The sequence below is a fragment of the Dermacentor variabilis genome, chromosome 4, assembly GCF_050947875.1.
Source record: "Dermacentor variabilis isolate Ectoservices chromosome 4, ASM5094787v1, whole genome shotgun sequence".
Classification (NCBI taxonomy): Eukaryota; Metazoa; Arthropoda; class Arachnida; order Ixodida; family Ixodidae; genus Dermacentor; species Dermacentor variabilis.
In genome coordinates, this window is record NC_134571.1 from 168,554,605 (window position 1) to 168,571,215 (window position 16,611).

Below are 16,611 nucleotides of genomic sequence, written 5' to 3' on the forward strand. Positions count from 1 at the left end.
ATCAACGAACGTGCCACTATTTCAACTTGCCTATTAAACAATGTGCTGAGGGTGCCTTGCCTGAATAACTTTCTTCCATCGTGTTCCTGTTCAAGGTGGCCAATAAAAGGAAAAGTAGACGGATTTCAGCAAGACGAAGCATGCAATCAGTCCCTCAGTGCCGGAAACAGGGTCTGTAAGGAAAGATTTATGTGGACCTTTAAAAATGGCATATGGAGTCCATTTGAACTCTTAGTCAACGTCACAATTGAACAGTTGGAAGGAACGCCGGTCACTTTCGAGCTTGACCTGAACAATGCGAACTGGATTCTGAAACCACAACGACTGGATTTGAATGCTATGAAAGTAGCGACAACTCAACACAAGGTATGATTTATAGCACTATGAGATGTTATCCTATACATCTTAATTATTCATTGTCAGTTATTCAATGCACACATTGAATTGTACTATCCGCAGTAGTGCAAAAGAATGTGTTCTCAACTAAGTGAAATATAGCAAGTCGCAGCATGTGCCAACACTGATACGGATGCATGCACGCTAGCTTCTTGAACTTACGCGTTTTATATAGCCCACCAATGATGTGAAAAGTTCTTGCGCCAGTGTAACTTCCTTCACGTGAACATACCTCGGTAATGATATTGCCGTGAGACAGAAGAAGACTGCAGCAATACCGATGACGAAGAGGTAGAGGTTGGACCTCGCCATCTTGGCTGCTGTTACGCCTGTGCTACTCACCTTATCAGTAAATATCTGTAAAAAGCTACATAATTTCTGAGAATTGTCTACTAATGCGTAAGTATTGCTTGGCTCGGATGTGACTTCATTTTTCCTTATTTTTGCTTACTTAATTTTTCTAGCTTATGCCTATCTGCCCATGGTCTTTCAGGTGGCAAAGAATGCTTAGGCGTTAGTAGAAAATTTTCAGATTTTCTCGCCGCATGCGGCGCCTTCAATGCAATCGCACCAGTTGAGCCGGAACGCTGGCACGAGCGCGCCTCGAGGCAGCAGACTAGTCGAAAGGGAACAGTAGCGTCCGTATAGCGCATGAGGCTTGTGTGAGAGCAGAGTGCGCCGCTCCGATCCCATGTCACCCAACCTGACCCCATCGCAAGCCTCTGTTATACGCGCGTTCCTTGTCCGCACAAGCTCTCGCCTGCGCTCTGACTGCGCCTCGGTAAGGTGAAAACACACCAGGCGTATCGAAGCGCTCGCTTGCCCGCAAGGTGTTCACAAATTGAGGGGCGCTCAGCAGCATTCAACTGAGTGATGGGCCACCCCGAAATCTTAAGTTGGGCCAACTTTAGATTTGTCCTTGTCGCATCCCCAAATTTCAAGTTGGCCCACCCGCAAATTTCAAGTTAGCTCACCTCCAGATCTTAAGTTGGTCCACTCTGGCTTGGTCCACTCCAACATTCAAGTTGTCAAATTCTCAAATTTAAGTTGGGCCACCCTGAATTTTCAAGTTAGCCAACCCCTAATTTATGTTGGCCCACCCCCAATTCACGTTGTTCCACCGACAAACTTCATGTTGTCCCAATTGCAAATTTCAAGTTGGCCCGCCCCCAAATTTAAATTGGCAAACCACAAAATTTCAACTTGGCTCACACCGAAATTTCAGTTGACCCACCGCCAAATCTGAAGCTGGCCAGCCCTAAATTTAAAGTTGACCCACCCCCAAATTTTATTTTGCCGACCCCTACTATAAGCTTCCCCATGAATTTTCTAAGGAGCCCTGTGTATGTCTACGGGTATTTTTGATGCATAAGCATTCTTGGGCAAGCTTCCGAACCTTGTCACGCGAAAGGTATAATGCCTTCTATCTGCACAAAAATGTGTAATTTGGAAAGTTCAGACACTTCATCGCTAGAATAGTGTAAATGTCAATGATTAGTTGCTTTTAAGTGGTAAAGAACAAGTTAAGCAAGAAAATACAGCAAAAAAGAATACCGATAGAGATACATAGGGCTCTTTAGAAAATGCCTGGGGAAGATTATATTAAGGGGAGGCCAAATGTAATTTGGGGTTGCGTCAGCTTGAAATTTGGAGGTGGGCCAACAGTGGGCCAACTTGAAATGTGAGGTGTGCCAAACTAATTCAGGGGGAGTGCCATCTTATTTTCTGGGGTTGGGCGAACTTGAAATTCGAATGTGTACCAAGTGAAATTTGGGGGTGGGTCAAGTTTAAATCTGGGGATTGACCAATTTTAAATTTGAGGGTAGCCCAACTTAAATTTGGGAGTGGGACAACTTTTAATTTGGAACTAGACTAAATTAAATTTGAGGGCGGGCAACTTGAAATTTTGCGGTGGGTCAACTTGAAATATGGGCTGGGCCAAGTTAAATTGGGGGTGGACCAGCTTAAGTTTGGAGGTGGGCGAAATTGAAATCTGCGGTTGGGCGATCTTAAATTTGGAGTTGGGCCAACTGAAATTCGAGGGTAGGCCTACTTTAGCTTTTGGGTTGGCCCAATGTCCAATTAACCCTGCTCAGCGTCCCTCGAGTTATGAACACCTCGCGGGGCAGAGAGCGAATTTAGACGCTTGGCGCGTTTACATGGGGCCTTGCCAAGGCGCAGTCTGAACACAAGCGAGAGCTTTCGGGGACACGGAACGCGTGCGTAACACTTGCTTGCGAGAGTGACAGCGAGGGTGACATGGTCTCACGTCGGTGCACTATCCCCTCACGCAATGACTCAAGCCTTTTCGGCCACTCAGCTCTGTCGAGGCGCGCTCGGGCCTGGCGCGATGGTATTGAAGGGACCGGATTCGGTGAGCAAATTGGACAATTGTTGGCTGAATCCCAAGCACTCTTTACCACTGGAACGGCGAGGTGTAGACGCGCATAAGCTAGAGAAAGCAAGCAAGCAAAACTAAGCAATAACGAAGTCACAGCCGAGCCAAACAATGCTTACGCAATTAATAGAGAATTCTCAGAATTTCTATAAATAAACTTTTGCTTTAACTTGTTACTTATCGCTTAAAAGTAGCAGACATCTACAGTTCCACTACCATAACAATTAAATGTCATAACTTCGGAAATTATGCTTTTTTGTGCAGATGCAAGGCATTACACTTTCCGCGTGACAGGGCTAGGGAGCTCGCCAAAGAACGCTTACGTATTATTATACTCCTGTCATGCAACGTCTTTGGTGGAAGTGTGGGGTACGCAGCCCGTTTATCACAATTACCGAAGCAGAGAACTCCGAAACGGTCGCCGCGTTGTTCCCTCGGCACAGGCCGACAAGCATCTACTCGGAACCTACCGCACAGCATTCGTCCTATGTCATGTTGTCGCTTGCAGAATATCTAAGCACCTTCTTTGGCACAGATGACTTGGACGTAGTGGAATGGATCTTATGTTATGAGCGTGACATTAAACAGAACAGAGGCGACAATAACCTTTTGCTGCCGAATTTGGTATTTTATCTGAAAAGAACTGCGCACGTCTGCCACAAGACGCATAAGAACGACCTGACCAAGTCAGAGATCTGTGCAAAGAAAATCTACAGAAATTCTGAGAATTGTCTACTAATGTGTAAGTATTATTAGCTCGGCTGTGATATTGTTTTCAACCGAATCGTGTGTTCCCTCACAAGTGACAGTGTAGGTCACGCAAAAGAACCCGTTGCTCCCAGAGCAGAGCACCTGCGGGGAAGGGCAGTTTTACGAGTTGACAGCTGCGCCGGCACCCCAGCGTGAGTCATTAGAAAGGATTCCGCAATCAATCAAAGCAGTTTCGCTTCCGTCGGGGAGGAAAAGAGCAGGAAAGGATATCGCGCGCGCTACGCCGGCTTCGTTTCCGTTCAATTCATTATCAGAAAACGAATGGGACGGCCACGCGTTGTGCATTCCCCCGAGGAACTGGCAGCGTTCGACGAAGGGCGGCCAGAACTCACCCGTGAAAGGGCTCGCCCTCGGCGCACCGATCCAGCCGTTAAGGCCTAAATATAGCCTGACGTAGCGTGAACGCGCGCACACGTTACGTCACGTTGGCGACAAGAACAGCGTCTATAGTTCGACCGATGGTTCGACGCACTGGCGCTGCCAACGTAACCGGACGCGGCCACCGCACTCCGATGGGCCCGGCGGATAATGACGCGCGCCCGTGCGCCAATAACGTCGAACTATTTCAGGTAGGGAAAGGGTTCGCAATTTTTTTTTGCTTAGTTTTGCTTACTTGCTTTTCCTAGCTTATCACGTCCCCTCATGAACGGAACTCCAAGCAAAGACTGCTTAGGCTTTAGTACAAATTTGTAAGATTTCCTCGCCTCAATGCAATTGTACGAATTGAGCCGGAACGCTAAGCACAGGCGCGCCTCGACGGGCATCGCAGTCGAAAAAAAAAAAAGTTTAAGAAATGCAATTTTTTAAAGTTCCTTGTGTCGGAACGGAACACTAGCTGCCGAGTAGTGCGTGAGAGGTTCCGTGAGGGGAGAGTTCATCGCCGCGATGCTATGTCACCCACACTGTCGCCCTTGCAAGGCTGCGTTATGCGCGTCTTCCTTGTCTACGCAAGCTCCCGCCTGCGTTTTGACTGCGCCTCGGTAAGGCCCAATTAAAACGCGCCAAGCGACTCAACGCGCTCGCTTGCCCACAACACGTGTTCAAAACTCGAAGGACGCTCAGCAGCGTCAGTTAGACATTGGGCCAGCCGAGAATCTAAAGCTGACCCGCAGCTAAAGTTCAAGTTGGCCCATCCCCAAATTTTGGTAAGTCCAACCCCAAATTGGATGTTGACTCAACCGTACATTTCAGATGTGCCAACCCCAAATTCACAATAGGCTTACCACAAAATTGAAATTGGCAAATCCCGAAACTTTAGTTAGGCCCCCCTACAGAAATTTCAATTTGACTCACCCCTCAATTTAGGTTGGCGGACATACAAATTTCATGTTGCCCCAACCCAAATTTGAATTTGGCCCACGCCTGCATTTCGCTTGGCCCGCCCCCAAATTTCAATTTAGCTCACCCCCAAATTTCAAGTTGACCTCACCTCAAATTTTAAGTTTACCCACCACTAAATTTCATTCCGTTCCTCATGCGTTTTTTAAAGGGCCCCTCACTAGGCCCCATAGCAAATTTTGGTTATATGCTGAAAGTTGTTACGTGTCCTCGAGGGAGTGTTCTGCCGGAAAAAAAAAATTCAGATCGGCTCATTAATAGCAGAGATAGAAATATTTCAGTGCCGAGAACCCATGATATCTAGAGGCGAGCGCCACTGCTCAGCGAGACACTCTCTCCACTTTTCTGCGTCTCTTCTCTGCGTTCTCCCATGGGGAACCAGCGCTGGAGTTTTCGCGACGCCTGCAGCGCCGCCCTGGCGGTCAGAACGTGCACAATGCGGCCTCTCCCGCGGACGAAAATTGCTACTGGTAGTGGCGTTGCGCGCCCTGAAAGTCGAAGGAAAACGAACGGACGCCGACGATACTGTTGCGTATACAAGTGCCCCAACTATGTCGGGATGACGGAGGATGTATCCCGTCTTGTCGCCCAGTCAAGCGGTGTCGGGCTGGTTTCTAAATCGAATTTCGCGTGTGTGCTTGATTTATTCGATAGTTAAGACGGTAAGCCGTGGCAGACAGTACCAAACAGCAGAATCTGCAGTCGGCATTTCGTCGGAAACAAAATGAGCAATAGCATGCACCATCTGGCATATGTACCAACCATTTTTCCTTCGTAATACCACCGCCATGCCCCTTCCAACGCCGCCGCACCAAGCGAAAGATACGAAAGGTAAATATTATCCGTTCATTTCCAAGAATTATGTGGGAGGGAAGCTGCCTTGTAATACGAGTTGTGTGCGCGTACTGCCGGCGAACGCGCGACTAAGCTGCCTATGTGTTTTTAAATATGCGCATGCGGATGAGGACTCGGCGCTGAGATGCATCCGCTAAATTTATGTAATTAATGCTAAACGTAGCCAGCGTTGTTACGGATCCAGCAGCGGAGCACTCAAACCTTTGCTTGCGCGAGTCAGCTGATGCGATAAAGCTTTCTTCTCCATTGACTGCTGTGGCGAGGTAACATTAGAATTTTTTATGTCTAGCCAGAGAAATATGGAATGTCTTCAGGCCAACTAATACTTCCGGAACCATAGCGCAGCACGACCGGAGCCGTAGCTGCTAGATTTGCGAGGCAGCTAGGCGCAACCGTTAAAGAAACACACATGCTCGCCGCGATACACTGAACAATATATAAAGCTTAAAAAGCTTCTTTCGTCATTTCTTCCCTTGATGGCGCTAGCTTCTTTACGAAAACTGTCCACTTGAAGCAGCGCGAAAACGGAAACATACGAACTATAATACGGCCGCGCACGTGGGTCTCGTCTGGTCGGGAGGCTGGAATATGCCGCGTCTCGTCGCCAGGGCGGCGTGCAACGCGCTCTTTTCGACGCGCCGCCTATCCAGCGCTGGTTCCCCATACCGGACCTCGAGGATCGTGTGACACATACGTCACAGGCGCCGCCTTCATTATTTTTCTCCACGCTTTCTTACGGCGCAGCGCATTTCCCTTGACGGCGTTGCGTGCGAGCTGTTGCGATTGTCTCGTTTTGCGCAGAACACGATTTTGCGCGCTGTGCACAAGCACATCTGACTAGCGCTATAAGTCTGTGCTACACGAATACTGAGGCAGGCACAAACGGATCACATATCGTGATCCCGCGCTGGAACACGACAGAAAATGACGTAGTTTCGGTGTCTGCACGCGCGACTGCACGAGGTGGGAACAAGCAGACGAAACGGAATTCCATCTCTCTTGTTGCGATGCGAAGTAAAACAAAAACCTGCAAACATTCGGTTCGTGGTGATGCGCTAACGCTCTGTCTCGTTGTTCTCTCTTGTGTGCTGTGTGTAGTTGTTGGCGCCTTAAAAATGTAGTGTAATGACGACGGCAACTACGGCCGCGCAGTCCTGGGCTGCGATTTTGTAGCGATATTTTTTCTCGATGCAAATGCTTTTCGTTGCTTTTGGTGTTCTCGAATGGTAAAAGTTGCGCTCCACCCGAGGTGGAGCATCGGCGGTGTGTCGCTTTGACTACCGCTTTGACTACTCACGAAGGCGAGAAGCGCCGAAAGGCATTGGCAATGGGACAAGGTATCGCTACAGAATCGCGGCCCTGTGGCCCGATTTGCACTCGTGCTATGTGCACTGCGTTCCATTTCGCATTGCAGCTGTCGCTGCGAATTTCGCGATGTTTTCTTCTTTTCTAACGTAACACATTCCTAACAAACCAGGGTACCTTGGTTTTTCACTATAATGTGTATCTTACGAAAGTATTGTACCGATACGGAGAAATTTTCATGTAGTAAATATGTAAGACAACCGCCTTATAAAGAAGCATTCGTTAGGCCCGCGCGGAATTTGCGTAGCCTGCACGTCTGATTACCTTGATAGCAGGGTAGCTAATTTTTCCTTTGTTGCAGGCATTTATTACTTTACTCATCGCGAACGAACTGCGGCATGTGCGATCTGTGGGGGTGGGGGCAGTGCAAATTGATATTGTATTATATAAATTTAGACACAATGAATCGGGCCAGTAGCAAAGGGAAAGGGCAGCGTATGGTAATTTTGTGAGCACTATCTGTTTTTTTTTACTTTAATAAATGCAGGTAAAGGACACTGATCTTCCTGAACGAAGAATAAAAGTAGTGTATGCGAAACTCCGCGCTGATGTTTAGTCATGCCCAGCTGCATGTGGTGCAGGGAGGAGGAGGGAAAACAAGAGGTGAGAAGCTGAGACATTAACCAGAATAAGTGTCCAGTCAGCTACTCATGCACAGACGGATGAGGTAAGGGCAAAAAAGATATGAAAACAATAGAAGATATTAAAAAAAAGGAACGTCTCAGTTCGCACATTCAGAGCTCTAAGCACGTAGATTATTTGTACATTTGTACGAGAGTTGTTCGCCGTTTTGATGCGCCAAACCTACGATAAAGCTTGACAGCTAGCAAGCGCACATCTCACGTGACGTTTATGGCAGTGGTTAAGGCACACGCACCGAGATGTTGACAGCATTCATTCGCAGTCGCAATGCTAAGGTTACATGAAAACATGTTGTTGGACTCGTTGGTATTTTATATTTCCCTCATCGGGAGCAATGTTCTTCCTGCTCACCGTATATCATGTGGCGCGTCTTTTACGCGCTTTCTAGTTATGATAATCAGCTCATAGTTTTTTCCTATGGTGCTGGTCATTAGGCTGCATGAATTATTATCGTTGAAGTCACGCAGGGGAACGAGAAAAAAAGATGGATATTTACGTCGTCGTCTACATGGTTAACAAGAAAAAGATGATTGAATAAAGCCTAATAAATCAGCGCACATTATTAAAGAAAGAAGTTGAAGAGTTGAGCTGTTTCATCGCTTTTTTTTTTCTTTCTGTAGACACACTCAAACATTCACGCATTGCTCTCTCATCGTCGACCCTGTGCCACCGGGCCGCGGTAAAACTGGAGCCTCACCTTTTCTCGTCTTTCCTTATGTCTCGTAGAGGGGCGCCAAGCAAAGTTTCGTGTAGAGTTAGTCGAAGGTTCAAAAGAGACACGCGCAAAACACGTCCCTTTGCCGCATGCGGTCGCTAAAATAAACAAGTCACTCAGACTCTCTTTTTTTTTTGTTTATCATCGGACTCACTCCCTCTCGAGCTCACGAACATTCTTATCAGCTGGGGTCATTCTGACTTACCGAAAAACCGGTCTCACCAGTCGGTTTGAGTCTGAGTGATTATGAGTGAATTGACTCATGAGCGAGTTTGCCGACCAATGACAACAGCCGCACTCTGTGGAGAAGAGAGAGAGAGAACTAAACTTTTATTTTCCGAAACGGTAAACCGAGTCAGAACCCGGTTCACCCTAGGTGGGAATATTCCTTATTCCAAGAACCCTCTGGCTTGGGCTGCCTCTTTGGCCCGGGCGACGAGACTGCGTTGGTCATCCAGGTCGTCGGAGGAAAGCTCGGCCTCCCACATTTCAGTTATCGTATGGATCTGCGGTGAGTTGGGGCGCCCTTTTTGTGCTTCTATGGGGCGGCTTTCTTTGGAGTCGTCTTGTGGAGCTTGTAAGGTAGGGTCTGTAAATGTGTCACGCAGTGGGCAATCCTGAACCATGTGTTGCAGGGTGCCTGGAACGTCGCAATGAGGGCATATGTACGAGTACTGCGTAGGATACAGTCTGTGCATCATTATTCCGTGCACGTAGGTGTTGGTCTGTAGGCGGCGCAGGATGACTTCTTCCTCTTTGCTCAGATTCTTGTGTGGTAAAGCGTGCATTCTTCTGCTGAGTCGGTGGTGTTGCAGAAGCTCAGAGTATTTTAGGGCGATGTCATCAACTTTGGTGGCCGGCCTAGTGTGGGATGGCAGGAAAGCCCGCCTGGTATGCTCGCGGGCAGCGGCGTGTGCCGCCTCATTTCCTGTCATGCCCTGATGGCCTGGAACCCAGTTGATGTAGGTGTCGGGGAGCGGGGCACGTGCGATGCGATTTCTTTCGTATTTTGAGCGCTGTTTCTGATACGCGGCCTTTTTGATAGTTGCAAGCTCCTGCTTGGGAGTCTGTTAGTATTACTGCTACTTCAGTGCAAGTTGTTATTGCCAGAGCAATCGCCGTTTCCTCGGCAGTCTCAGGGGCTCTTGCTCGGATGCTGACAGCTGCAAGTTCTTTGCCTTGGTGATCCGTGACGCTTAGAGCAAAGGCGTTTCGTTTAATATACCGGGCAGCATCGTTGTACCTCGTATCAGGGTCTCTCCCGTATTTCTTGCTGAGTGCGCGGATTCTGCTTTGCCGACGCTCCTTATGATAAGTTGGATGCATATTGCGCGGTATACTTGCCACGCTGATTCAGTCCCGGACTGCAGGTGGTATTCTTGCTTTCTGGTCTGTGTCTGCAATGAAGCTTTCACTGTATTTGAGGTAGCGCAAAGCTGCACGTCCGGTGGGTGTGAGCTTGAGCCGCTCTAGTTGGCTGATCTTATGAGCCTCGACAAGCTCTTCCGACGTATTGTGGACGCCGAGCTTGAAGAGTTTCTCCGTTGATGCCATGGGTGGGAGCGTTAAGGCTACTTTGATTGCCTTTCGAATGACAACATTGAGTTTTTTTTTGTTTCTGCCGGCTTGAGCGTCAAGTAGGGAGTTCCGTAGGTGATACGGCTAGTCAGGAGAGCTTGAATTATGCTTAGTGTGTCGTGCTCCTTGAGTCCGCCTCTTTGGTTTGTGATCCTCTTGACGAGGTGCGTAACTTGTGACAGTGTGCGTTGGAGACGCGGGAGAGTGGCCGCCCCTGATCCGTCCTTGTGGATGGGAAGTCCGAGTACGCGAAGAGAGTCGACTGTAGGGATCTTGGTTCTGTTGAGCGAGACGCTAGGATTGGGTTCGATATAGTTAGGTGGTCTCCCTCGTGTCCGTGCTCTCATGATGAGAAGCTCCGACTTTTCGCGTGCGCATCGGAGACCGCAGTCTCGGAGGTATCTTTCGATAATGTGGACGGCTTCTTGTAGATTGCGTTCTTGTTGTCAAGTAGTAGGTGCTTTGGTCCAGAGCGTGACGTCATCGGCGTAAAGGGCATGGCATAGGTTTGGGATGGTGTTCAGTTGTTTCGGTAGGTTGATCATTGCGATATTGAAAAGGAGGGGTGAAATAACTGATCCTTGTGGGGTTCCTTTGTTGGGTAGCCGAAATTTATCGCTTTGGTTGATAAATTTCGATTTTGGTCAAAAATTGGTCGATCGAGATCTGGGTTTTGTGCACCGCCGTACGTCTTTCTGCTTGCTGATGAAGTGGACTTGTCGCTGCTAAGTTTTTGCGGAAGCTCACGAAGGAGATCATCCTCCGATCCAGCATGATTGTGTATCAGTCTGCGCAGATCTTGCCTTTGTTGCGTTTTGGTACGATCGGTAGCTAAGAGAGCGCGTAGGAGATGCCAGGTTTTCTTGGTGCTGAGTGTCCCTTGTATGCTGTCACAAAAGGTGTGCCAATTTTGCCTGCTAAGTTGCTCCGCGTAATCTTGGGCCTGTATGGTGAGAAGGGCGATTCGTTGCTTAAGTTTTCTATTGAGCTTTTGTCTCTTCCACCTCTTCAGGAGGCTTCTTTTGGCCTCCCAAAGATGACGGAGATGCGGGTCGACTACGGGAGTGTTGGTGCTTAGCTAGATGCTCTTGGTGTAGCTTTCTGCGGTGATGAGAAGGCCCTTGAGCCAATGGTCGATGTCATCGATTGTTGTGTTGCCGCTGAGGTTGTCTCTGAAGGACTTCCATTCTGTTAGTCGAGCAACTCCAGTCTTGGTTGGTTTCCGGTTATGCGCAATGTCAAGTTGGATAATGTGGCGGTCGCTTCCGAGCGTCTCCGAGAATGACTCCACTCGGCCCAGTGGACGTTCGCTGTGAACGTAAGGTCCGGGTTTGTGTCCCTGGAGACACTGTTCCCGACTCTCGTGGCCTGCAATAGGTCGTTCCAGAGGGTCAGCCTGTGGTGTTGAGCAGCGTCGTGCACTCGCCCTCCCTTCTTGGTGGTGTTTGGATAAGCCCATGCTGTATGTGGGACGCTGAAATCTCCCATTATAACAATTTGATGGCCTTTCGTGCGTTTCCTCAGTTCACGGACAAAGTGGTCGAATTCCGGAAGTTGATCACGAGGAGGGCTGTATATGCTGGCGATAAAGAGACTTTGCTGCGTTTTTCTGTCTGGTATGATCTCCACTAGAGTGTGCTCGATAGGGATGTCTTCTATTTCGTGTTCGTGCGTTGTGAGAGTTTTCTTGCTAAGGATGGCTGTGCGTTGAGTTTGTGCATGAGCGATGTATCCTTGAAGTCGGACGTTGTGGGTATTGGTTTCCTGTAGGCCAATAACATCAGGGTGGTCCAGTTTGACGAGTTCTTGTAGGTTTGCATACCGGGGACGGAATGATTGACAGTTCCATTGTCAGATGCGCAGAGTATTTTGCGGGCTCTTTGTTGTGGTTTTAGGTGTCGCCATCATGAGGATCTTCAGCTTCACAGGCAGCTTCATGGTTGGGTGAGATCAAGCGGGTGGCATTACGACTGTTCGTGCGAGCCTTCTTTCTACCCTGCTCGGTCGTGTTGAGAAGGCTGTCGAGGTAGGACTTGGTGAAATAATTGTTCTTTGCGTGTGCTATAAAATTGTTCACCTGGGCTGTTAGGCTGGTAACCTGGCTTGTGAGAGTGGCGACTTGATTTGCGAGGCTGGTCACTTGGGTCTTAAGGGTCGCAACCTTCTCGACAATAGGCTTGGTGATGTTTTCAATCAGGCCAAGGATGTTCTTTGTGAAGACGTCCTCGAAAGTCTGGAGGTGCTTTTGAACTCTAGCTTCGATAGGGGAATCAACTGCCTCCGTGGTTAGCGCTGTAAATGATTGTTTGCTTCCCTGTTCATATTCTTTGCATCATTGGAATAGTCTGTCTATGAGACTTTGTTGATCTTGTAGCTTCCTCTCGAGGGCTCTTACGGTTACCGCTTCTGCCGATCCGACGCCGGCACTGCCTGAGCTGCTGGCCAATTCAGCGTAATTCAGACGTTTTCGGGAACGCGACCGCGATCTTGATCGTGATCTTGACGTGGGTCTGCTAGTTCTTGCGGGGCTACTGGAGGCATCACTTGAGTTGGCGGCGCATCCATTGGCAGCACCTAGTTCAGGGAACTCATCGCGGTTGGAGCTCCATCGACTGTCTCGCTCTTGGATCCTGTTTTGCCATTGCTGTCTTACTTGGTAAGGCGGTGGGTTGGGCTTGAACTTTTTCTTGCATTCTTTTCCAGCCGTTTCGTGTCCTTCTCCGCAAATCTTGCACGTGGGATGGCAGTCATGGTTCGGGGGTTGGTTTGTTTTGCCACATTTGTAGCAGAAATTTGGGGTTAGTTTTGGGCAAACGTCTTGACGATGTCCGAGGTTGCCACAGGTTCGGCAATACTGAACTGATTTGCGGTAGGGCTTGCATCGGTAGTCGCCGCTCTGATAAATGATGTTGTAGGGGACGTGTGGGCCCTCAAAATAGATGACCGCCGCCGTAGACTGTCCGGGCATGCGGGCGTTGAGGACTGTATAGCGTGCTGGCACTCGAATTCCATCCATTAGTTCAGCACTGCAAGTCCCCGGCGTGATACCGTAGATAACACCTTTGCTGACATCTTCGGGTAGACAAGAATTGGCTTTTACATTGTAAATGTTGCCTCCAAGCTGTATGTTAGTGACCTTGGCTAAGTTTTGAGCGTAGTTCTTGTTTGCTGTCCTTGCAATGATGAGGTTTTCTTGTTTTTGCATTTGTACTCGCACGTTGTCCTGGAATTCTTTTTGCAATATTCCGCTGGATCTTCCGACTGCGTGAGTGACTGCGACGAGTGACCATTTGGCGAGTTCAATGCCAGCTTGGGGGCAGTAGACAATCTTGATGTCATCCAAAGGTAGCGGTGGCATTCTGGATTTGCGCGGCGGCGGCGGCATGGCTGGCTGTTGTGTGGATGGGGTCACTGCAGGGGCTTTGACACGCGTGATTTCCTTCTTGCCTTTCATTTCCCATGTCAGCCATTGGTCGTTGGGGTCTATAGTTCTGCCACTGTTTTTTTCGTAGGTCCAAGATTGCGCGACGTCGGCTTCTTCCGCTGAGTCTGTATGCATTGCGCTGGTTTCTTCTTGTCGTTCGCTTGACGTCGCGTCCGTCGCGGGTGTTTCTTGGCTCATCTCAAAGTCTGCTTGCCAGCCGCAGCGCCTGTGAGCACCCAGCCTCCTCTTCGACTCACAGTGCACGTGCGACGCACGTGCGGCAGCGAGCGCTGTTGGCCTTCTTTGACGCGCACCGTGTGCCTGTTGCACGTGTGACGGTGGTTCTCCCCGGCGGGCCGGTGGTGTCTCGCGCGGCGCTAGGCTTAGCAAGGCGCGGGATGGTCGGTGAAGATGAAGCTCGAAATCTTGACCAAAACGCACTCACTTTCAAAGTAGGTGGTATCCGCTTGTTCCTTGCAGCTTGCCGATTCTGTCGGTGCAAGATGAAAGGGCTGAGTGGCCTTTCTGTAGAAATGAGCGCAAGACGCAGGAGCCCATGTGAGGCACGTCAGTACTACACGGCCCCCTAGCGGAGAGTGCCCCCTGAACATCTGTGGAGAAATAAAAAATAATGCCCATGAATCTAGCTTTAGGAGCTTTAGGTCAAACGACTCTAACACTGCACGTGCAGTAACTTCCATGGTATTTTCGTAGGTTAAACCCGTTAAAGTAGTCCTAAATTGAATTTCTCGATTTATTGAGTATATGAATGCGCTTGTACTTAGGATCTGTTGGCAGTTTACATTTGTTTGGCGTTCTGCCTTTTCAGACATGCCCCTTCCATGCTCAAGTTTCCTTTCATGGGTGGTTTGCATATAAAATTAGGCACAGAAGAGGAGACGTGCCTGATTACTACAGTGTTGGCATCGGCAAGTTAAACAATCTTACGCTGGGATTAGTCGGCGATGGACAGCAATATTTAAAATACAACATGTCAGGCAACTTTAAACGCATATTAGTGTGTACTAATCAACAGAAAAAAAAACTTCGACGAAAGCCTAAATAATTAAAGAACAAGAGAAATAACGCCAGAACAGTACAGTGACGCGAGTACAAATAATGTACACAAATTACTGCAGCATCCTTGGAATCCTGCCTTCAGTGATGTACTAGAAATCATTTCAGCCTAAATAAATAACATATATCCTTCTAAGAGGTTTCGTGTATGAAAGAGAACAGAAAGGACATAATAAACTCCATTTCACTCTGTATAAATCACTCGTCGTGCTCACTTTAACAACTTGGACCATTAGAAAACTACTGGCATCGCATTAGTCAGCAAAACGTATAGCCTTAATACTCGCGTCCCATACCAAAGGCAGTGAATGAGAGTAATAACTTATGTGCGAGAAGCGTACTTTAAGTATTAGATCACTATGTATCAGCGTTCAGTTCAGACCCTACATCAGCCGCAGTGCTTTAGGGTCTGTCTCGGTGCAACACTTCTCTGCTTCGTGCGCCTCGCCTAATTAGTGCGCCTTGATTTCCCACGGGTGTTCTGTCAACCGTCTTTAATGTTCGCATTCGTTTGAGTCTCGGTTCTCAAGTTCTTTTTTCGTGTTGTTCCTCTCTAACATGCCAGAATAAGGAAGCTGGCTTACTTCGATGCAGAGCCTAATGAAAGTCACATACAAAAAGTAATTGCTGTAAGCTAGATAAAATACAAAGACTGGCTTCACGTTTTATATTTAACAAATACCAGCGATTGCACTCGCAAACTCAACTTTGCAAACTAGCTCACCTTCAACCACTAGAACAAAGAACAGAGTATGAAAAGCTTAAATTACTATTTCTAATAATTAAAGATCAAGTAAAAATTGACAGATCAAAGTACATAGAAATATGAACTGGGGAAACATCAAGACACCGGAATAACACGTACATTCCTGCTCCGAGACACAACAGCGATTGCTTTAAGTAGTTTTTTTCCGCGGGCAATCAATGAGTGGAACAGGCTGCCGAATTCCATTGTTTCATCTGAATGTGTACCTTCTTCCGTTAAAAAACTAAATGACTTAGTGTTTAACGATGTATAGTGTATTTTATGCATTGTTTGCTGTGCTTCAGTGTAAAGAGCTTTGGCTATCCCTTGTCAATTATTGTTATATGTTTATAGTTGTTTGTATAAGGAGTGCTTATTTTTGAGTATGTATCCTCCTGTATACCCCTGTTATAGCCCACATGAGGCTGACAATATAATGAAATGAAATGGGAGCGGACAGCAAGAGAAAGAAGGCTGCGGTTACTAAGAGCACGCGCAGTAAAAGCAATGCTATAAAAAGACAAATCTTCATTTCTTTGACATAGCCCAGCCATAGTATATAGTGCGCCGTCACCCCACCGGCTGGTGGACTCGAACTCTGGGGAGAACCTTGAGAATGTGCTCAGTACACCTCCTCCAGGTTCCGGCAACTCCCGTCAGGTTTCGAGCCCACAGCAGAGTGCAACGCACACAAGATTGCGCTCAGCGCGGCGGTAAGGGGCACTTTCAAGGTAGAACCGCTTCCGAGAAACGTCCACCCGCAATTCAACGAGGGGCGCCGAAAGGCGAGGGCCCGAGCACTGCTGAAATCGACCGCCAACTGCCCGGGCCTGGCGGCATTTGTAGACGCGGCCCAGTATGGGCGCAGCGACCGGTACGCGGCCGTCTCAGTACGCTGGGATGGCGCGATAATTAACGCAGCATCGGTCAAGGGGGTAACGTCCGAAGTGGCCGAACAGGTAGCAATAGCCATGGCAATGAGAGACCCCGAAAGTCCTTACGTCTACACAGATTCGCGATCGGCGGCAAGAGCATTCGCCTCGGGCTCGATATCCCGGGAAGCGGCGGCCGTCCTCGGCAGCGAGGGAGCCGCGGGTCAGCACATCGTCAAATGGTTTCCGGCCCACATGGGGGCCGACGTGCACCCCGAATTTCCCAACGCCAACGAGCTGGCACACGGACGCGCGCGAGGACTCACGCACCGCGGCGATCGTGGCGAGCGGGGTGGCGGGGAGGGAGGGGAGCACCGAGACCCGCTGCTCACCTTTAACGAAATAACATCACACTATCAGCTGTCGAGGAGGACC

At 48.6% G+C, this 16,611-nt stretch overlaps 1 protein-coding gene across 3 annotated transcripts in view; it reads left to right on the forward strand.

Moving 5' to 3' along the window:
• The window catches only part of LOC142578057 (uncharacterized), a 77,211-nt gene extending 62,446 nt beyond the window's left edge, over positions 1-14,765 (forward strand). For 2 of the 3 annotated variants that reach the window (XR_012827146.1, XR_012827147.1), the window contains exons 5-6: positions 96-366; positions 14,312-14,760. Coding sequence is in view for 1 of the 3 variants with exons in the window: in XM_075687474.1 (XP_075543589.1) it covers positions 96-366; positions 7,611-7,679 (340 nt within the window). In the remaining 2 variants the exon portion in view is untranslated. Of the gene's footprint in view, positions 1-95; positions 367-7,610; positions 7,727-14,311 lie in introns of all 3 variants that reach the window. The other variant, XM_075687474.1, reaches the window with a different exon arrangement.
• Positions 14,766-16,611: the final 1,846 nt, after the last annotated feature.